Genomic DNA, 23,242 nt, shown 5'->3' with positions numbered 1-23,242 from the left:
AACAATTCTTACATCTAATGGGGATCCAAATAATCTTATCTTATCTTATCATTTGCATGAAGTAGGACCATCTCACTCAAACACATCTCAAAATAAAAGTGTTCCAGGTTAGGCTACTGGACAGAGCTTTTTTGTGCAAATACAATGAATACAAAAATTAAATTAAATCCAATAGCCTACATCCCACAGCTATCATGCATTTACTTTTCCAAAAGAAAACAGGTGCAACAGAACATCAAAATGATCCATGGACAAGGAGTTTATAGACTGGCTCCAGACCAGTCCTCTTGAGTAGAGGGGAAATGAGTTTATGAGTTACAGTAACGATCTTCAGTCTGAATATCAGGCGGAGTTTACACACAGTCCGAAGTTTGGTATGCGTATTTTTATCTGCCATCCGAAAAAATATCGTCACGCACAGAAATCCTTGCACACTTGTGAGTCCGATGCATTTTTATTATTATGTCCGTCGTTCTATTTGCAATACGAAACAAACAAATAGTCTCTCCTGTATCTACGTTACAACATGACTGACAGGCTGAGGCACCAGCGCTGATGTGGAATGGAAAAGGCAGGTCGGGGAATGGTTATACTGGACACAATGCTCGCGTTCACCTCGCCAAGTCGGCTGTGCGCTGTGGCCGGGTGCAGCAGCACTGCTTCCCGGGTAGAGAGAGCAGAGAGAGGGGGGCCAGTGAGGTGAAGCGAGTCGCTCAGACTGGACTCCAGCCGAGTGGGACTCGGCCGCATCTCTGTCTCCACGGCTTATTTTCGACTTGCATGTGTGACAAACTGCGAGCTTTGTCTACTTCACTGACGGTGAAAAAAATCCACAACGAGGAAGGTATGCTGGCGTGTGTGGTGTGGTGGCTGGGTGCCTGTCTCGGTGCTTTGGGGTGCGCGCACGTCATGTGAAAATCGGCTCACAGAATCGGCTATTTAGAGTGACCGGAACAGATCACCGATCGAGGCCGATCACGTGAAAATCGGCCATTTCCGGTCACGTGCCGATCGATCGGTGCATCCCTACTTAGAATCAGGGGAGACAATGCAACATTTCACTCAAATTTTTTTTTTTTTTTTTTTTTTTTTTCCGAATTCCGAATTTCAATAATAAAAGTCGACCTTGATAATAACAACGATTATTCGAAAATTCGAAATTCGATGCCCATCCCTACTGAACGCAACATGCAAGATACCCGCTGAATAAGTGTCCAAATGTTCATGTCATTCTGGCCAATACTCCACTTCTGTTATAGCATTTCAGTCTGGAATATGGAATATCTTTCAATAATCTTTATGACTAAAAGGCTACATTGAATTAGAAATTTAAATAATTAACTCATTGGTTTTGGATTTATTTAGCTTCAAGACTGTGTGACCCTCAACACAGGCTTTGATCATCCCGGGCCACTTACTGATACTTATGCTTAAATTAACCCACTCATATTCTGATTTATTTCAAGAAAAACATTTTGGCTAGTGGAAATTCTAATTGGCTGGTAACTTTAAAATCTAGCAGCCATATTGGCAGGTGGTCAAAAAAGTTAATTTCAAGCCCTGAGAGCAGGTGGTGACATAGGAGTGAGTGAGAAAAGGATGAAATATTGGTGGTTAAGACTGAATAATGACATCACAACTGTTAATTTAAAATGAGTTATTCCTCTAAACGTGGCTTCAAATGCACCAAATTTTTCACGCTGGCGCCGTTCGGCCCTCAGCAAAACCTGGTAGCGAGGACATTTTTTGTGGCCCTCTCTATCATCAAAGTTACCCATCCATGGGTTACGGCATGACAATATTTGTTCGGCCCCCGGCAACAATCTGGGTTTCTCATGTGGCCCCCCATGAAAAATAATTGCCCACCCCTGTTATAGGGCGTGGTGTGTGCCAGTGGTGGAGGTGTGGTGGAAAACACAATGGGCAGGACAACAACTTATGGAATAACAAAGTGAATTTATTAACTGAAAAACATAAACCACAAGGAACAAGGTGAACTTAAAGAGAAAAAAAAACTTAAAATAAAGTGGTTGTTGATGTGCCCCGCGGCATTGTTTGTGTGTGTGCATTTGATGGGGATGAACTACTGTATCTCATAATGTTTGTGCATGCAGATGTGGGATGGTTGTAGAACAGGAGATCTTAACCTTTTTTAATTCAAGGCCCACTTCTGATTGTTAAAAAAACATTTCTGAGGACCACCTTCCCAAATAAATGATAGATTATCATTGTGATATCTTGATGTGAGAGGTCCTCTGCGGCCCACTAGATGGCACTCTGAGGCCCACCAGTGGGCCACGACCCAGTGGTTGAGAAACACTGTTGTAGAATAACCTAATCGTGGTCACGTGGTCAACCACTCTACCATCCTTCAAACAGGCCCTCAACACCCACCTCTTCAAACTCGCTTTCACCTGCTAATCATCCTCCCCTCCATCAGACCTAAAAAAAAAAAGTTTGGTTCCTGTTGGTTGTCAGTTGAGGTGATGGGTCGGTAGGGATTTTTTTCCCCCCAGTGGCAGCAAGGGATAGATAGGAAATATATATATATTTTTATTTTCCTTAAAATTACAGCAGCGATGGATACTTTTTTCATAACATAGCCTACGAGCTAACACTAGATAAACAAAAAGTGCTAAAGCTAGCTGCTAGCCGACGACAAACAGTCTCTCTCTTGTAGCCTTGCATGCAGGGCGGACGTATCTCCGTAACCTTAAAGGAGAACTTACCCCCAAAACACTTTTTTTTCAGCTTTTAACCAAAATATATGACTTTGGGGGTGATGTGTGAAGAATTCTGGTCAAAATTTCCACATTTGACAGCAAACTGTTGCCATTTTACCATTTGTATCATTTTTCAGCAGCATACCTGGCATAAGCGCCCTCTATGGGTGGAACACTGCTTTTTTTTGTGCCCTCAAATGAATGGGATATTTGGTACATCCTGACGTCACGGTGGGTTTAGCACGTGCATCTGGTGCATCTCCAAAGCCTATACAACTGGCAAGATGGAAAAACACTAAGGAGCCCTAATTTAGTTCACATTGGGGCAATGGACCCCCATATGATGAGATTTGGTCTCAAATGCAAATCTTATTATTTATTTATTATTTTTTTATAGCCTAGATATGATTTTGTCCAGAATTCCATATAATTAGGTTGAGAGACAACATAGAATGCTGAAATCCTCTCAAGGACCACTGGTGGTCTTCTGTGCCCCTTTTCGCTGGAGCTGCTGCACTGACGCTCTGCCCGCCTGTCTGTGACCAGCGGCTTGCCCAGTCGTATGCAGGGGTTCACGCAAACAGATGCGGGATTCCCACAATAGTTACTCCCCTACTCCCCCTATACCCTTTCCCCACTCCTCACAACTCCAAGCCTATTGGAGGGAGGGAGGGGTAATTGTGTGTTTGCAGCAACATGAGCCCCAGCACCAAAGTGAGCCTCACTTTCATCCCCGCCATCATTTCCGCAAACAAATCTCATCGCAGTTTAGCGCACATGTAAAATATAACACTATACTACGACATGAGTGACAACTAGGGATGCACCGATCGATCGGCACGTGACCGGAAATGGCCGATTTTCACGTGATCGGCCTCGATCGGTGATCTGCGCCGGTCACTCTAAAATGCCGATTCTGTGAGCCGATTTTCAAGTGACGTGCGTGAACCCAAAAGCAGCGAGGCAGAGTGGATCAGTTTCAGCCAAAACAAAAGCTGCCACTACACAGTACACACATGCCACAGCATGTCTTCGTCGGTGTGGAGCCGCGGAGGGGCCGCCGGGTAGGTTAGAGTCCACAGTCTCCAGTCTGAGCGGCTCGCTTCACCTCACCGTCCCCTCTTCCCCGACCAGCCTCCACATCACCGCTGCCTGCTGCTATCCGTCAGTCACGTTGTAACCCTAACCCTAACGTGTACAGCCAGGAGAGGACTTTTGTTTCGTATTGCGAATAGAACGACGAACATAATAATAAAACGCATCGGACCAGTGTGCAAGGTTTTCTGTGAGAGATGATTTTTTTCCGAATGGCGGATTAAAAAAAACGCGCTCTGTGTGTAAACTACGATATTCAAACTGAGTCAACTCAAACTCATTTCCTCATCTAGGCTACTCAATAACAGCCAAATCCACAACTGTAGAGTGGGCATGGCTTCGAAGGTCTCTGGGCTCCAGAGCTATAGGCTATAAACTCCTTGTCCATGGATAACATTTTGACGTTTATTTATTTTATTTTATTAGTTTATTTGGCAGGGACATAGGCCTATACAAAAAAACATTAAACCCCATAGGGGAAGAGATGCTTTGTAACAGATTTAGCCATAGGCTACTTTCCATCTGAAGCCCCTGTTCTGTTACACCTTTTTTCTTTTGGAAAAGTAAATGCATGATAGCTGTGGGATATACTGGAATTAATTGTTTTATATTCATTGTATTTACACAAAAAAGAAAAGCTCTGTCCAGTAACCTGGAACACTTTTATTTTGAGATGTTTTTGAGTGAGATCGTCCTACCTCATGCAAATGATAAGAAATGTGACATGAATGTTAATTTTCTTTTAAAGCAAAGTTAAAAAGTAAAAAAATAACCTGCCAATTATTGTTCTTAGAAAAAAAATCGGAATCGGCAAAAATCGGTATCGGCAAGTCAGACTATTCAAAAATCGGAAATCGGAATCGGCCAACAAAATCGCAATCGGTGCATCCCTAGTGACAACGTGACAAAGCTGCTCTAAACACATCAGCTACTATAATATCGTCACTGTGCAATGAAAGCCACTTCTCACCAACTTTTCAGGAAATGAAAAAAACCCTGTCATCTTAAAATACTGAACACCACGTTGTCATATTTGACAACGTCTTCACTGTAGACAGTTTATCGCTGAATGTGTCATTACATTATTAATATCTTATCTGGATAAGCTCAAATGATGATGTTTATATTATCAGTCCGACTTGGAAGCACTTTCTCCCGGCCAGTCAAGCGGGAGAGAGTCTGCTCTCATGCACATGCACGAGCCCCAAGGGGGCGCGCAGCAGCAGCATCAGTGCTCTGACCCTCTCATGGCCGAGGCAGGGGCTTTCGCATGGGATGACATAACGTAGCCTGCACACAGGCGATCCCATATTAAGATGATTCATATCTAGGCTACTCCTGCATTTTACAGCTTGCAACTGTGTTGCTTTTGGCCTGTATGATGTGATTGAACTTCATATTTCCAGCATCATTATATGAAATATGGAGATATGCGACTCTGCTGACAATATATGTGACCACAAAATAGGCTATTTTTTATAAATGAAATCTATGCCCACACGTACCGTGTCGATTCAGTTCAGAAGCATTTTTTTATTTTATTATATTTTTTTTTTATTGATTAGCCTATAGGAATTATTCAATCAGTGCGACTAAACACATCATGAGATCATTATTATTCATTGAGCCTAAATGGTCTATACATACGGATTTTGGACTGAGATAGATTACACATTGCTTCCACAAAAGACTGTAGATAGAGAGCTGTAGATAGCCTACGAAACCGCTCTTCAAAGAAATTACTGGTGTGGATAAAAGTGGTCACTTTCAGGGGTGGGCAAACTTTTTTTATTGTGGGCCACATACAGAAAAATATAAGCAGTCAGGGGCCAAACAATACGCGCGGCAGTTTTCAACCAATTACACTGCAAGAAGTGTGTTTTTAAACCAGAAAAATCTAATAATCTAAGACTAATAATTTTCCATTAAAATAACTATAAGAGACTACTGAACAGTTTACTGTTGACATTATAGTTTATTGATGTGCTTGCCTATTACAGTAGGTATTTGTGTATCTTAGCCATTTTTCTTTTTGGTTATTGGTCTCTGTGCCAAGAAGTTAAGACAGAGATCACTTCACCAATATTCAGTATTTTTTTCTCTCTTAAAAGACAGTACAAATAAAAGGCTGGTTAAAAAAATAAGAACAGGAGAAAAAAATACAAGACAGTCTCCACACACCTTCCTCCACAACTCTCAACTATTGTTTCTGTGCCAGAGAGATCATTTCACCAATATTCATTATAAAAAATGTCCACAAAACACTGCAACATAACATAAAAGGCTGCAAGGCTTAAAAAAGGAGTTTTGTGTCTCTGAGTGTCTTTTGCCAGTATTTAGACTGGTCTGACTCCTTCAGGATGCTGAAGAGGCAAACAATAAATAATAATAAATACAGGGATGCAAATTCATGCAAAGTAAAAAAAAGTGATACACACACACACAACTAGGGCAGAAAAACAAAACCACTCAATTAAGTGCCCTATTTTGGAATTAAAAGATGTCACCAGGTGGCTAATATGCATCCCTGTAATAAAGAAATAGAAAATTGTCCACATGTCCACAACTCTCCAGCAGCCCCAAGTGTCTTTCTTGCCAGCTTCAGACTGGTCCTTCAGGATGCTGAAGTGAGAAAAAAAGGGAAAGAAAAAAAGGGAGGGGTAAGTAAACTCAACTGTATTATACAGGTCAGGATAAGCATGTAGCCTACAATAACATAAATGAGCTGGCCTTGCACAACAAATAAGCTACTGTTTGTGAGATATTCTTTAAATTGGATTGATTATCTTTATAAAAAAATGGGGTTGTCAACACAACAAATACTAATGGGGTCATATTTTTAACTCACCGATGATGGGAACAGCAGGTCACTCAGTGGGAGCAGTGTAGTTGTGCCTTGGACTGAAGAATAGCTGGCATGTCAGGAGTAAGTCTTGTTGTTGAGATACGAAGAATGTCGCAGAGAATGGCTGTCAGTCAAGTTGGTTCTCAGTCTGCTTTTGTTCAGAGTCATCAGAGAAAATGTTTGCTCACATATGTATGTGGAGCCGAACAGACTCATCATTCTTGCTGCATGACGTCTCATCAGAGGAAACCTGGCCTTTTTCAAACTCCGATAGAACTCTGGTAGGGGGAGAAGCTGATGTCGACTCTTCAGGGAATCATCACATTGGATATCAATAACCTCCAGTTGCATGCTCTCATCAACCTCTGTCACATCAGTCGAGAAGGGGTTAGTGAAGAGCTTGATGCCTTTCTCAATGGCAGCAAAGTCTTGGAAGCGGCGATTGAATTCTGTCAGAAGAGATGTGATCACAAACACATATTTACCCTTTTTTGTGGAAAGGTTGGCATTTGGGAAAGCAGCTTTAAGTTCCCTCAGTGTTGGGAAGTGTGCCAAATTGAAGCTGCGTAGTTGTGTCTCAAATAAACGGAGCTTCACACAGAAGGCTTTCAGGTCTGCATACAGTTGAGACACAAGCTGATCTTTGCCTTGCATGCTCTTGTTCAGTGTGTTTAGCTGGCTTGTCAGATCAACTAAAAAAGCCAGGTCTGCCAACCATAAAGGGTCACTCAGTTCATGAAGAGGTCAGTCTTTCTCTTTCAAAAACTGGTCAATTTCACATCTCAGGGAAAAAAAACGCTGAAGCACAGAGCCACGACTGAGCCAGCGCAAATCAGAGTGGTAAATGACATCTCCGTATTCAGCATCAACATCAGACAGGAAGGCCTGGAATTGTCTGTGATTGAGTGCTCGTGCTCGAATTAGGTTGGCAGTTTTCACCACAATATTCATCACATCACCAAGCTGGACTGCCTTGGCACAAAGTGCCTCTTGGTGGATAATACAGTGCATTTTAACAGCCTCACCTCCACTGTCATTAACCTTCCTGCACAGCATAGAAGCCATTCCATTCCGCTCGCCTGTCATTGCTGGAGCGCCATCCGTTGTAACGCCACACAGCTTGTCCCAGGGCAGTTTTATGTTGTCAATTGCAGCGGATACAGCTTCAAAAATGTCTTTACCCGTCGTGGTGTCCTTTAGACTGCAAAGCTCAAGCAGCTCCTCTGTGATGTCAAAGTTGTCGTCAACTCCCCGCAAAAAAATTAACAGCTGGGCTGTGTCCGTTGCGTCTGTGCTCTCGTCACACGCAATTGAGTAAAACTCACATGCACTCGCTTTGTCTGATACTTGTTCTTTTAAGTTAGCCGACAGGTCTTCAACTCGGCGGGCAATTGTCTTTCTGGACATACTGACGTTGTTTAATTCTTGCGTTTTCTCTGGGCAAATGATCCCGGCTACTTTAGCGAGGCACTCCATAATAAACTCGCCATCCGAGAAGGGTTTTCCATGCCTGGCGATTAGCTGAGCTACCTCGTAGCTAGCCGCTGTGGCATTTTCTTGTACTTTGTTGGCACGCAAAAACTGCTGTTGTTGAGCTAATAGACTGGCTGCCAGCTGTTTCACTTTCTGCTCCCGCTCCGTGCCTGTGTACGAGCTGTAGGACTGGTGCTTCGTTTCATGGTGTCTTCGCACATTATAATCCTTCATCACCGCAACAGATTCCTTGCAAATCAAACAAACACATTTCCCCTTGACTTCAGTGAAAAAGTATTCATTTTCCCACCGTGTCTGAAATTGTCTGCACTCGTTTGCCATCTTCCTTCTTTTTACTTTTGGTTCAGCCATGTTTACGCAACGTGAAGACGCCAACGTGAACTTGCTGCTTTGTAATTGTCCCCCCTCCCTCGTCCCTCCCCACCCCTCCCCTCTGTAGGCTAGGTGTTTAAAGCTGCAGTGACATCTACTGTTGAAACTGCAGCGATGTTGTTGAAACGGTAGAATGTAGGCTACATGGGCGGCGGGCCATATTCCATTCTGTTTTTAGAATTCACGGCGGGCCACTTAAAACCGGGCAAAGGGCCGCAGTTGGCCCGCGGGCCGTAGTTTGGCCATCCCTGCTTTAGACAGTCATTCGGGAACAGTAATAATATCCAACGCAGATTTGTATTTGCGGTTTCATTCAATGAGGAAATAGGCGTGTCTGGCGCTGTAGGAGTTTTGGAGCAGTCCATATTGCACTGTGATTGGCAGTTGTTAAAAACCACGCCTCTTTTGCGGGCACGAGCTCCAGTGCACGGGCATTTTCATGTGCACGAGCTGAGAGCTTGATTAGAAAAACCTGGTTTGAGTTTAGGGGTGGGACAAAATATCGATACTCACGGTATCGCGATATTTCCACTTGCGATACGTTATCGATACACTGGCACCAAGTATCGATATGTTTATTAATTAATTTATTTTTTTTATTTTTTTAATAAACAGGCTAAAATATTATGCTGTGTGTGGTAGTTGAAACATAGTTTCAAGTTGACGTTTATTTATGTTTGTAGTTGAAACAAAAACATAAATACTGTAGGCTACATGAATGGAAATGTTTGATCATTAATATCTACTTTTAGAAATTATATAGGTAGGTAGGTTATATAGGTTTTCTTGTTTTAATAATAATAATAAAAAGACTTAATGTGTAACTTTTCCTCCGTGGTATCAAAAATGGTATGAGTGAGTGAGTGAACTCAGAGAGTTCATGTCAATTCTGCTAATAAATACATAATACCTGCTTCTTGACTTTTAGGGGTATTTTTTTCTCTTCAGTTACACAGGTATCGTGATGTATCGTCTTCCAATATATCGATTATCGCAGTATCGCTGTATCGTGATAATATCGTTATCGAGGGCCAAGTATCGTGACGATATCGTATCGTGAGCTACTCAGCGATTCCCACCCCTATTTGAGTTAACGAGTGGCAATCGTCAGTCGTAGTACAAGTTAACTACAATCGAGCTGATCTGGTTTAGACAAACCAGATCAAGGGACAGATCCTGGATCTTCTTATAGAACATTCGTAGTACAGGCCCCAGGGCAGCTTCAGTCAAGACTAGGGATGCACCGATCGATCGGCACGTGACCGGAAAAGGCCGATTTTCACGTGATCGGCCTCGATCGGTGATCTGCGCCGGTCACTCTAAAATGCCGATTCTGTGAGCCGATTTTGACGTGACGTGCGCGCACCCGACGGATGAGTTGCAGCCACTATGCTCATGCCACAGCATGTCTTCGTCGGTGTGGACATTTTTCACCATCAGTGAAGACGATACAAAGCGTGCAGTTTGTCACACATGCAAGGCGAAAATAAGCCGTGGAGGAGCAAGCGTGAAAACGTTCGGAACGACCAACTTAATCAGACACTTGAAAAATCACCACCCAGGTGAACATGCCAAGTTTGAGGAAGCGAACAAAAGAAAGGCTGAATCCGCTGCCAAAAGCACAGAGCCAGCCACACCCACCACGAGCCAGCAGCCTCTAGCTTTCTCACTAAGCAACGAAAAGTCCAAAATGATCTCGCGGAAAATCATCGAGTTCATGGCTTTGGACGATCAGCCATTTTCCGTAGTCGAGGATACAGGCTTCAGACGCCTGATGCATTATCTGTGCCCAAGATACACAATTATGAGCAGGCGCTACTTCTCTTACACCGCGCTACCAGAGTTGTTTAACATCATGGCAGAGCGCACACAGAGCCTGCTAAACGAGAGCAAAGCACAAATCAGTTGCACTACGGATATCTGGACATCAAACGTGAGTTTACTATCAATGATAAGCCTGACTGCTCAGTGGGTTGATGAAGATTTTCAACTACAGCAAGTGCTCCTACACTGTTCAGAGATGCCAGGGTCCCACACTGCAGCCAATCTAACAGCAAAGTTGGACGCGATGTTGCAACGGTGGAATATCGATAAAACCAGGGTTCATGTGGTGCTGCGTGACAACGCTAGAAATATGGCGAAAGCAATGGTAGATGGCAACCTGGCGAGTTTGCCCTGCATGGCACATACGCTTCAGCTGGCGGTGAATGAGGGTCTGCTGTCTCAACGCAGCATCAAAGACGTGCTGGCAAATACAAGGAAGATTGTCGGCCACTTTAAACACTCGCCACTCGCCTATTCCCGACTCCACGACATCCAGCATCAGCTTGGCCAGGAGAGGAAACGACTGCAGCAGGATATTCCTACCAGATGGAACAGCACGTACTACATGCTGGAGTCACTCATTGAGCAGAGACGGGCTCTCGGGGCGTACAGTGCAGAGCACGAGCTGCCAGCCACACTCAACGCGTATCAGTGGGGCCTGATAGAGAACGTGGTGACGCTCCTCGCACCGTTTGAGGAACTCACAAAACAAATCAGCAAATCCACAGCAACAGCGGCAGACGTGATTCCAGAAATCACCGCGCTGAAACGGCTTTTGGAGAGAGAAGCAGACACTGACCGTGGAGTGGGGACTACAAAAGCCACGTTGTTGGAGGCGGTCCAGACAAGGTTCAGCAACATTGAAGAGGAGCCACTGTACACTGTGGCCACTTTCCTGGACCCCAGGCAAGTTAATAGCTACACTACTGTATAATATTTATCATATTATTAATATTGCCACATACAAAAAAGCCTATTACTATACTTGTCAAATAATAAATGAAGACAATAATATCTATCTACTCTAGGCTAATAGTAGTTACTGTAGTTATGCTTGCCTATGCGTTTGCCTGGCTATGTCTCTGAAACAATAAATTTGAATTATCCTTCTTGTCTGTTTATGCAACAGGTACAGGAGTCGCTACTTCTCCGCAGAAGTTAAGGATCAAGTGAAAGAGCGGATTCTGACTATGCTGGAGGCTGAGGAGCGCAGACCAGGAGACCACGCACCTGAGGAGGACGCACCTGAGGAGGAGGAAGACGAGGTGGAACCTGTTGCAGGACCATCCACGACACCTGGGCCTGCAGCCAAAAGGCCAAGTCTGCTGCTTTCAGTACATGAGGAGATAATGCAGGAGAATGCTGATGCAGAGCAGCTGCTGGCCAGCCCTGCAGCTGTGCAGGTACAGAGTTACCAGTCTGAGTTGCCCATCAAGAAAAACGAATGCCCATTGACCTACTGGAGGGTCAATAAACATCGTTTCCCTGCACTTGCTCCACTTGCCCGTGCCTACCTCTCTGCCCCATGCACAAGCGTTGACAGCGAGCGGTTGTTTAGCTTGGCTGGACATGTGATAGATGCACGAAGAAACCGACTAGCTGGTGACAAGGCAGAGATGCTTCTGTTCCTGAAAAAAAACTTGTCATTAATGTGACTGTCCAAGTGAGGCCTTAGCCTTAGGCAGTAGTATGCCTGTTAAAAGTGCCTTGTTATAGTTTCTAGTTGCACGTTTCATTTGGATTTTGCTAAATACAAAAATAAATACTGCACCTAATTTTTTTTGTTGGAGCTTTGTAAAAGAAAGAAGAAAGTTGGACCATGTTAAAAAAAAATAGGGAGAGAGCAAAGAAGGCTAAGGACCTGTAATGGTGCATTTGTAGTCTAAACAAAATGTAGGCTATATTGTATTGTATTGTATTGTTACTTGAAAACAAGAATTCTATTAAAGCTAAGTTACAAAAATGTTTGTGTAAGCTGTCAATTATTGTTTTTAGAAAAAAAATCGGAATCGGCAAAAATCGGTATCGGCAAGTCAGACTATTCAAAAATCGGAAATCGGAATCGGCCAACAAAATTGCAATCGGTGCATCCCTAGTCAAGACAGTGGTCAGCCTGGAGAAGGTGTCATCACGGGCCCGATCGGACAAGAAGGGCAGAGAAGTAATTGTCAGGTACCAATCCGTAGCTCTGGATGTCCAGCTGTCGCAAATTATAGTGACTCTCTCTGCTGACTTCAGTGACGTTGAGACGTTCTTTTTCACCTTTTCATACAGCTTTGGGATTGCTTTGTTGTTTGCGTGATGGCGGTAGCACATAGCGTGGTTCAAGGGACTTAACGAGGCTTCGGAAGCCGACATTTTCTACAACGCTGTACGGCCGCAGATCTTTGCAAATAAAACTTGCCAGAGCCAATGTTATTTTCTGTGCACATGGAGAAGTGGATGGAAGCTTGCACGCAAATGCTTTCTCCAGCGAGGCTTGTTGCTGCTTTGAGATGAGGCGCGGCGCCTTGAGTAGAGCAGCCTCCCCATGTTTTTTTTTTTCAGTCTGAAGCATGGTCTGAAAAACACAACGAGACCTCGCGAGATCTGGCTGCGATCACGTTGCGCTAAGAACTAAACCACGTGCGACTAGCGGGTAAAAAAACCCCAAAATTAAATAACGGGGTAAAATGCATTTTAAAAGATCGATACTGGGATTTATGTATCGATACTTGTTCCTTAACTCATTCATGGCCAGTTTAGGACTGCCAATATTTAGCACAGGCCAAAGATTTTCATAATTGTTGGTCATCTTTCAAGACCCACAGTAAATTATCTATTAGCACCAAAGTGATTTGCAATACCTCAAAATGAAGATGTACGTCTCTGGGTTCACCAGGAAAAAAAAGTGAGCTTTTAGCCTGTTCTGTACTCTACTTATAGCCATTTATATACACCCTGTTTTCACCAAAAAGGTCTCTCTGAGAAGACAAACAGGAGAAAAGGCCATTTTTGTAAAATACACAATCTCAGGCAGAACTCGCTCTCAATTCTTTTATTTTGAACTGTATTGACATCAGACATGTAAATATTATTCATTATGACACAAATGACAAAAATAAATAAATATATATATATATATATATACATGAAGTGCTTTTTTTACATTCAACAATACAGTTTACTCAGTGTGAGTGAGTGTGCAGACAGACAGACAGACAGACAGACAGACAGACAGACAGACACACACACACACACACACACACACACACACACACACACACACAGAGAGAGTTCTGTCCACAGCTGCTGCTGGATCGCACCTCTTCCCAGGGAATACTACTGATCGCCCCGCAAATTAGCATAGGAGGGGAGAACACCAAACTGGTCTGAGATCAGCGTCTAGCCTCCTCTGCCTCTGCAGCGTTTTCCTCCTCTCGTTCGGGCTGGGACGATTGCTGCGACACAGGAACGGGGTCGCCTTGGCTTTGGGACCAGGCGCTGGAACCGGATCGATCATGTTGGTTTGACTTCCGCGAACAACTCAAGCCAGGTTCGCCCTGCAGCAGAGGCGACCAGCGCAGCGCGCCGAGGGGTGTTTCAATGGCGTTTCTCCTCTATGCAACAGGCAGCGTTTCTCCGTTTTCTCCTCCTCTTCCATTTCAAAACAACAGCTGCGGTATGTGTTTGATAACGTGTTGTCGGCTTGACTTTGAGGCTAGGGACCTGATAACATGTCACAGGCTGGGGAAGTCTTTGAACTACGCGCTGTACTAATAAAAACAAAAACACGTCAAACACGTCATTGGCGGGGAGGGCTATTTCTGATAACACGTCAAAGACGTCTTTGGCGGTGAATGAGTTAATATGAATATTGATTCAATATCGATATATCGATTTTTTTAACCCAGCCCTATACAGAAGTGTCAATATTTTTTACAACCCTATGAAGTAGTGACTCTGTTTATCAAAATGGCTGCGGGGAATCACTTTCAAGATTGTGCATATTTGATTAAAATATCGATACTTGGCGCCAGTGTATGGATAACGTATCGCAAGTGGAAATATCACGATATCGTGGGTATCGATATTTTGTCCCACCCCTAGTTAATACTCCTGTCAGTGCCCCTGATCAAGGCAATGGCAAAAGAACTGGAGTTGGTCCCCGGGCGCTGCACTGTGGCTGCCCACTGCTCCTAGTTCTAGGAAGGTTCCTAGTACAGGATGGGTCAAATGCAGAGGATGAATTTCCCCATGGGGATAAATAAAGGATAACTTAACTTAAACGTGGACTTAACACGGCGCAAATGCCTGGGTAGCAGACTGTGGGCAGGATCAGACATCATACCTTCATGTCCTCTATGTACAGTGGTAGACGGATCAATAAGCGTCTTTTACCGCAACGCGGCGTTAATTCTGTTTGCCGTTAGTATGTGGTATCAAAGTGGGACACTAGGGGGCGGCAGTGCACAACTACCTACAGTACAGTATATGCAGCAAGCAGGGAGGCTCTCGCTCTCAGCCTACGAAATCAATCGTGTTTTGTCTCCCCTTGATGATTAAAGTCCCTGGAAACCAAATCCACAAACTAACTATTAAATTAACTATTAAATGTAGGGTCTTATGTGAGTAATTGTGTGCCTCTGAAAAGAGAGAGAATTACTTTCAAACCCTAACCCCGAAAATCGACACTTTTCTACAAGGTCTGGATTTCCATTTCCTCATTGAAGAGAGCGGAGCGCGCGGTGCTAAAATGAATGATCTTATCACGTCATAATTATTATTATTATTATTCCTTTGTGTGACATTTGTGCATTCCTGCTGAATATTCTACATGCAGAATAAAATCACTTGCGATGGGGGGTGGAATGTTTCATGTACTCTGCCAACAGTATCCTTTGTGTGTGTATTTGGAAATAACAGCAGTGGCTTGACCGGCGCGCGGCCGCAGAGAAGTCTGATCAACCGCATTAAAACTACTGCGCACTCCACGGCAATTCAGCTCCTTTTATTTGTTCCCTCTAGACTATACGAACTAATTTTTATGGCCTTGCTTTATTCGTATTTAGTACAGCTGCAGAGGGCCATCCATAATAATAATAATAATAATAATAATAGGCTATAGGCTAGGCTACCATAAAAACTATAATATATGTTTTATTATAAATATCTGTATTATTATAAATAAAATAAATAACTCCCATAGCCTACACCTTAATCAAGAGGTGAGAGTAGCTACTTTATTTATTTGTCATCTGGTTCTCGGCCACGCTGGCCGCCCGTCATGTCGCTCAGCAGGCACAGCGTGCGCAGAGCCTGCGGTTCTCGTAGGGGAGCTGTGTGTGTGTGTGTGTGTGTGTGTGTGTGTGTGTGTGTGTGTGTGTGTGTGTGTGTGTGTGTGTGTGTGCGCGCGCGCGCGCCGTGCCCATTGTCTGAAAACATATTTTTATCAAACAATATAGGCCTACTCTGGTTATGTAGGCTCTTTCACACCAGCCTTGAAAGCCACAGATTTTATATATAGCCTATTGTAATATAGGCTACTGTAGGCCTATTCTCATCGGGACTGCCCCCGTTCCTTTATTTACATTTCAATAGGTTGGCCACATGAGACAATAGACAGGTAGGGTCTAATAGGGGTGAAACATTCCACCCTCCATCCCCCTCCCCCAATTCCAGTCAGTGTCCCTGCAGAAGTCACAAGGCTGATGCAGATCGCAAGTTGTGGAAAGGGTTTGGAGGCCTTCAACTTTGCACATGCAGCGGAGCAGTTCAATGCAGTGAAGTCCCGACGCAAATAAATGCTAAACGAAAACGGGCAGAACCGAGCAGCCAGCCACTTTATTAAAAAATTTTTTTACAAGTGATTCTTCATTTATTAGTTTTCAAGTTATTTAATTTCACGTTCTAGAGACATTCTAGGCATGCCAGACAGTGCATGTATTTACTTAGGTGCCCAATAATGCTGCTATAGGCTATTTGTTTAATTTATTGTTGCTTGCTGAGTTTGCACTTTGCAGTTAGGCCAAAGGCCTTTAATAGGCTACATTCAGCAGTCAGACACCTCAGGCTATCATTGAAAATGTTTTTAATTAGGCTACATGAATAAACAAACATCTTCAGTCAGGGTTCCATAAGTCTCTACTCTTCCTTCATGTTCACTTGTCCGACTATCCCAGAAACTGAGAAAATGTAAACATAAAAATATGCTTCTAAAATATAGAAGGCTAAATAAAATAAGTAACCGACCAGCATATTTATTGTTGTTTTTAACTGAGCAGCCTACTAGCCTGCAGTTTATGTCGCGCCTGACTCCGTGACATGACATGTTTGTGAATGCGCATTCGCAGCAGTGCCAGGCCGGGCAGCCAAACAGCACCGCAACGACTTCATAAAATTTAATCAACCCCCCCCTCCTAATAATAGCCATATAAGACAAATAAAAATGTTACTATAATAAACAGAAATAAAAGAAACAAGCTTGTTTCCGTACAACACTTTATTTGCAAAAACACAACCCAGTGGGACATTGGGAAAACCTTCATCATTTCACACACAAAAATTAAAATAAATTAGCCTGGTAAAATTAACCAGTAGATATTGCTGTGTAAAATAAATACAAAACGAATTATGCAATTATCTTAAATGAATTAAGCTTGTATTAACGAACTTCAGGGATTTAAACAACACAAGCCCACCACACGATCTTATAAACTTAAAGGAATTCGAAATTAAACATTTTGGGCTTGGTTAAAGGCTATAGGCCTTTAGCCATTAGCCTTTTTGCTTCGTTTTACCATTACAGGTTTCTGGCCAAGAATACCAACAGCTTTACCTTTTCGGGCAATAATTTGCTTCGGAGTGGCATTGCAACAATCCCTGCTGTGCTGAACACACGCTCGGATGGTACACTGGTGGCACAAATACACAAATATTTCCCTGCCAAGCCGGCCATGAGTGGAAGCCGTGCCTGGTTATCTTTCCACCAGCACCTGACTCGTCTTCTTCACCCTCCACTCTCACGCGTGCAGCGGGGCCGACTGCTGCCACAATCTCTGCTACCAGCTCAGCTTGGGTATCACTTCGGTGGGATCCATGTTTTCCGCCCGGTATCTTGGGTCCAGAAGAGTTGCTTTCCGCATAATCCTCTGGGTTGAATCATTGTCATATTTCTGCTGCATCTGCTCCAGGATGACTCGCTTCAACACCTGCCCCTGCATGCATCCAGACATGTCCAGACATACACCATCCCCTCCTTCCCTCTCTGGATGGCGCTAGTCTTACTTTCAGTTTCAACACCTGCCCCGCATATGACACGAATAAACACGTCGTTGCACGTTCCAATTCTTTCATACTTTTGGTAAATGCGATCAGCGGTATGGGGACCCTGTATGTGATCACAGCCTAACAGAACGGTGTGCCCCTTGAACGTCCCGTCAATGAAACTGGCCACGATGCCCAGGAAGCTGTGCCCTCTCCTATTTGTCCAAATGTCAGCTGACAAGACAAATCCATCACCCTTTTCTAATAGCGCCCGCAGTCCATGTAAATCATTTTGAAAAATGATATATCCAGCTCCCTTTTTCTCGCTGCTGTCACGGTTGGGCAATGAAGAAACTCTCAGATCTCCATTTCTCTTTCTCTGCTTGCTGTTGGTTCGCCTCGCTCTCTATAAATAAAACATATTCAGACGGTCCGAAATTAAATTAACATTACAGGCTACTTTTTGCATGATAGCCTACATTTTTATTTTATTTTAACGCTATATTGGGGCCTATTTAGCTGCCGTAATTACCTTTTGTTTTCTTCCCGGCGCGCCCTATTGTGTCACATTCAACACTTGATCTCAAGGATGCTCACAGATGACACCTGGTGGTCAACGGTGCAACTACACCTCAATTAGTTTTAATGCCGCCGCGCGTCAATACACAGCTTGCGGTAAGGCACGCTTATTGATCCGTCTACCACTGTATTTATGATCAGACATCATACCTTCATGTCCTCTATGTATTTATGATCAGACATCATACCTTCATGTCTATGTATTTATGATCAGACATCATACCTTCATGTCCTCTATGTATTTATGATCAGACATCATACCTTCATGTCCTCTATGTATTTATGATCAGATATCATACCTTCATGTCCTCTATGTATTTATGATCAGACATCATACCTTCATGTCCTCTATGTATTTATGATCAGACATCATACCTTCATGTCTATGTATTTATGATCAGACAACATCATACCTTCATGTCTATGTATTTATGATCAGACATCATACCTTCATGTCTATGTATTTATGATCAGACATCATACCTTCATGTCTATGTATTTATGATCAGACATCATACCTTCATGTCTATGTATTTATGATCAGACATCATACCTTCATGTCCTCTATGTATTTATGATCAGACATCATACCTTCATGTCTATGTATTTATGATCAGACAACATCATACCTTCATGTCTATGTATTTATGATCAGACATCATACCTTCATGTCTATGTATTTATGATCAGACATCATACCTTCATGTCTATGTATTTATGATCAGACATCATACCTTCATGTCTATGTATTTATGATCAGACATCATACCTTCATGTCCTCTATGTATTTATGATCAGACATCATACCTTCATGTCCTATGTATTTATGATCAGACATCATACCTTCATGTCCTCTATGCATTTGTGTTGTGGTCCACAGACTGGGCAGGATGGGAGCCTCAGTGTCCATGTTAGCTCCTCCAACAGTCCAGGCGGAGGTGATGATGGCTTCCCCACCTCAGGGCTGCCCCATGCACCAGGAAGCCCAGCCTGTAAAAGGTAGGTGTATGTGTGTGTGTGTGTGTGTGTGTGTGTGTGATGTACGTTAATTAGCTTTTAGCAGCTGCTAGCTGACTAACCAGCTGGATATCTCTGCTATCAGACACTACAGACAGTTACAGCAAGCAAAGTGACTTATCAGCTATTTCCAATATGTCCGGTATAATCCATACTGCCTTTATGATAGCTGTTGCAGGAACGTAAATCCACTTTTACAACGTTCAACCTCTCCACTTTCATGGTATCATGACATGTTGCCTGTTTCTATGATGAAAACAGCCAGTGGGTATGGTTGTAGTGGAGGCTAACGTTAGCCTACTACAGTATCTGTCCGAGTCATATTGTCTCCAATCAATCACCTTGACCTAGGGCTGTTCGATATGACGATATATTTCGTCTGGACGATAGAAAATGTATTTCGTATGATATGATGCTCTATCGTTTATATCGTTGTGTTGCAAATCACACTCTTTACGGCAATATTGTCCGTCATTTGGATGACGCTGTGCTTTCTTCATTCCGTTTTCTTTTTTACTCACGTCCACAGTACACACAAGCACCAGACTGTGTCAACAAGCCCATTGTGTCCCTTTATAAGTGGCACAAATCAGCCGTGTGTAGGCTAAAGAGCAGGGAGATGTTACCTCCACTCCGTCCGCCTAGCCTACCAGGCATTTGCGCTGTGTTAAGTCCGCGTTTGACCCATATTTGCGTGTGTCCTCCTAACGTTAAACCTGGCAAAACATCTCCTCTCATCATCCCAAGGAAATCCCTTGAGGGCTGACGACAAAACGTCTGTGGTTAGCTTTAGCTTTTAGCTTTCCCTGTGTGAGTTTTGTTAGTTAACGTTGTTCTTCTTCTTCTACCGTTTTATTCTTCTTCTACTGACATGTAGGTATTTTGACGTTGACTAAAGAAATACTGCCGCCTAGTGTCAGCTAGGCATGGGTCGATTTCCGGTTTTACCGGTTCGGTTCGGTATACGAGCCCAAACCGGTTTGATCACGTGCAAACCGAAAAAACCTAATTTTTTTTTTTTTTTTTTTTTTTAGTTTTTTAGTTTTTTTTTTTTGCCAGTCCATTCTGATTGCACTATTGTTCGTATTAGCCTCTTCTCAAGTTGCACTAGTAGGCAAAAGTCTTATTTTGTTTATTATGTTGATGTTTGAAGAAAAGTTAAGCTGAATAGTTATGAGAAATAAAAACAGTGTGTTGTTACAGTTAAAAGGTTCTGCTTATTTGTATTCAGTGTTCGTGCTGGTTGGCAGCATACCAGCTTAGAGGTGCATTATCGCCACCAACTGCAGCCGCTTTGATACGTTTTTTGGGGAATATCGAACCGGTTTCAAAATGTTCAAACCGACCCATGCCTAGGCCCTATATTGTGTGAATTTGTGAGTTTTGAAGTTTATAAGGCAGCTCAGCTGTAAGCCAATCCATTCTGATTGCACTGCTTGTGTTTTTATTAGCCTTTTCTCAAGTTGCACTACAGGCAGAAGTCTTATTTCATTTATTATTTTGATGTTTAGAAGAAAAGTTGAGCTGAATAGTTATGAGAAATAAATACAGGGTGTGTTTGTTACACAGGTGTCCTGCTTCTTTTTATTCAGTATCTGAAGTTGCACTACAGACAGTTATGGGCCACACTCGGGAGCCCTGCTTAAAAAAAAAAAAAAAAAAAAAAAAATTATTACAAAAAAAAATCGGTATACCGGTTCGATCCGGTTTAGACGGCAATATCGAACCGGTTTTAAAATTTTCAAACCGACCCAGCCCTAGTGTCAGCTTTTAGATATGATTCCAAATTAGTGCTTAAATCAAACACATCAAATGCTAGTGTCCTCTTTGAAAATCGAACTCGTGGCATGGTTCAGTTTGTGTTTCATTCTACTGCCCTGCAACTAATTATTATTTGTGTTGTAAAGAATAGCCATGCTTATCTGTATTCTGAATGCATGTATCCTTTGTGAGGTTTGACAACATTTTAACTGGTTCAACTGCTACATAAATAAATGGCCATGTGGTCATTTTATATAAACTATAAATAGAATTTACAGAAAATATGCTATATCGTGATATATATCGGTATCGGGATATGAAATGACTTATATCGGGATATGAGATTTTGGTCATATCGCCCAGCCCTACCTTGACCCCAAAGCTGAGTTTTGAATGTTTTGTGCAGTCCATAGCGTCACACAATGCACGGTATGCACATACTTAAAAACGATGCCGGCCGGTTATGTAAACAAAGCGGAAAACGTGCGTCAGAAACTTTTCTCCTCTTCCCTCTGCCTGCATCTCAGAGTCAGACCAGCTGCCAGACACACCCCCTGCCAGACACACCGCCTGCCTCAGTCTGAGTGCAACAGAAAAACATAGATGGCTCATATGTTGTCGTTGTTCCACCCGCCCTCTGTCCGCATTTAGTTCATTTTTACCCGGCGGCCCGACCCGGTAATTTACAGAAGTGTATTTTTTACCCGCACCCTGCGGTTTTTTGCGGGTACCCGGCGGGGCCCCGCGGAACCCCGACGCGGTGCAGGACTCTGGCGTGCGTGTTGAAGGGGTGGGTGGGATTTGGCGAAGCAGGGTTCCCACACATCCTGGAAAACAGTCATGGAAATTGAGAGAAATGGTAAAATGTCCTGGGAAATGTAGTGTTATCCTGGAAAATTGTTTCAACATTCTCCTATTTTCCTTTAGCTGAGAATGGACTATTAGGCCATATATCAGAGCTCCCAAAACATTACCATCTGAAACGGCTAAGTTTATGTTCAGGATCATATTAACGTTCAGATGGTAGTTTATGGGCGAGAGTATTTTGAATAGGCTCCTCTCGGTTATGTTGTGGAGACGCTCTGAACACACCCCAAAGTCACTGAACTTTGGCTTGTAACTGTGGCAGTTTTTATTAGGTTTACACAAGAGCATATTAAAAGTATAAATTCCATCGCCATACATTTGTGTTTGCATTATTCTCTGATCAATTTGTCATAGTTTCTAGATTTTCAAAGTGGGAGGTGGGCCTCCCCAGGCAGGCTCCAAACAGTTTCAATTTCAGTCAATGAAAGTGGAAAAAAATTGCATTAGTTTATCAAAATAACCTAAATGTGTGTGATTTGGTTAAACTTTTCCAGAGTCAGAAACAAATAAATGCCTACATTTGTGTGTGTGCGTTCGTTCGTTCGTGCGTGTGTGTGTGTGTGTGTGTGTGTGTGTAATTTGAAGTAGGCATTATGTCAAACACCAATATCAGGCTATCTTGGCTAACTTCCTGAGTGTCTATGGGACCAAATAACAATCATAATCCCATAGGCATCAAGTAATTGAGTGAAACTAAGCAAGTAAACTGTCGGGGGAGGCCCACAGTCTCAGACTTGGAAAACAAATAAATAAACAAACAAACAAATAAAAATCAACGAATCCTACTTATTCCTTTTGAAAGTCTTAGCTGATGAAGACTGATGCACAGTTAGTTATACTACTGTTGGGAAAATGTCGCTTTGGGCAAAAGCATTTGCTAAGTGACACAATGTAATGTAAAAATCACACGCAGGTAGGGATGGGTATCAAGCACCGGTATTATTTTGGTACCGGTTCCTGATTGGTCGGTACTGATGTCGGTGTTGATGGACGTTCTGGAAGTTCGGTGCTACTATCGGTATTTTGTTTTTTGTTTTTTTTACTAAGGCGCCACCAGACGTTTGATGTTGCGTGTTTACACTCTTGTCCTGTCACTACGCTTGCGGCAGGTTTAAAAGATTTAAAAGATCGGTATTTGGAAGAAAACTTGTTTATGATACTAGGGGGGTCGCGTTGCAGAATCACACAGCATGTAGAGTCTGATAAAGTGAGCGACTGCCCTGTGATGATACAGAGAAATCTCCGCCTCGTGTTGCACAAATGTCACGGTGCTTTGCTGATTGACATATTATGTCAGAATATTATGTGGACTTCACTTTGCCAACTCTGAATACAGAACAACGAACAGCGACGGTGTTCACTTTACGACTAACGTTATCCTTGCAGGCAGCTAAGCTAATGCTATCCAGCCATCCATTCA

At 43.0% G+C, this 23,242-nt stretch overlaps 1 protein-coding gene across 1 annotated transcript in view; it reads left to right on the top strand.

Annotated features, from left to right (window-relative positions):
* The window catches only part of LOC310794660 (holocytochrome c-type synthase-like), an 84,966-nt gene that overhangs the window by 5,408 nt on the left and 56,316 nt on the right, over positions 1-23,242 (top strand). Inside the window, exon 2 of the mRNA XM_083656659.1 lies at positions 19,058-19,176. Within this exon, the coding sequence (XP_083512785.1) occupies positions 19,068-19,176 (109 nt within the window). The 5' untranslated portion in view covers positions 19,058-19,067. The remainder of the gene's footprint in view (positions 1-19,057; positions 19,177-23,242) is intronic.

Source organism: Poromitra crassiceps (assembly GCF_964638095.1).
Source record: "Poromitra crassiceps genome assembly, chromosome: 2".
NCBI classification, from domain to species: Eukaryota; Metazoa; Chordata; class Actinopteri; order Beryciformes; family Melamphaidae; genus Poromitra; species Poromitra crassiceps.
This window is presented reverse-complemented; position numbering and strand designations above follow the sequence as displayed.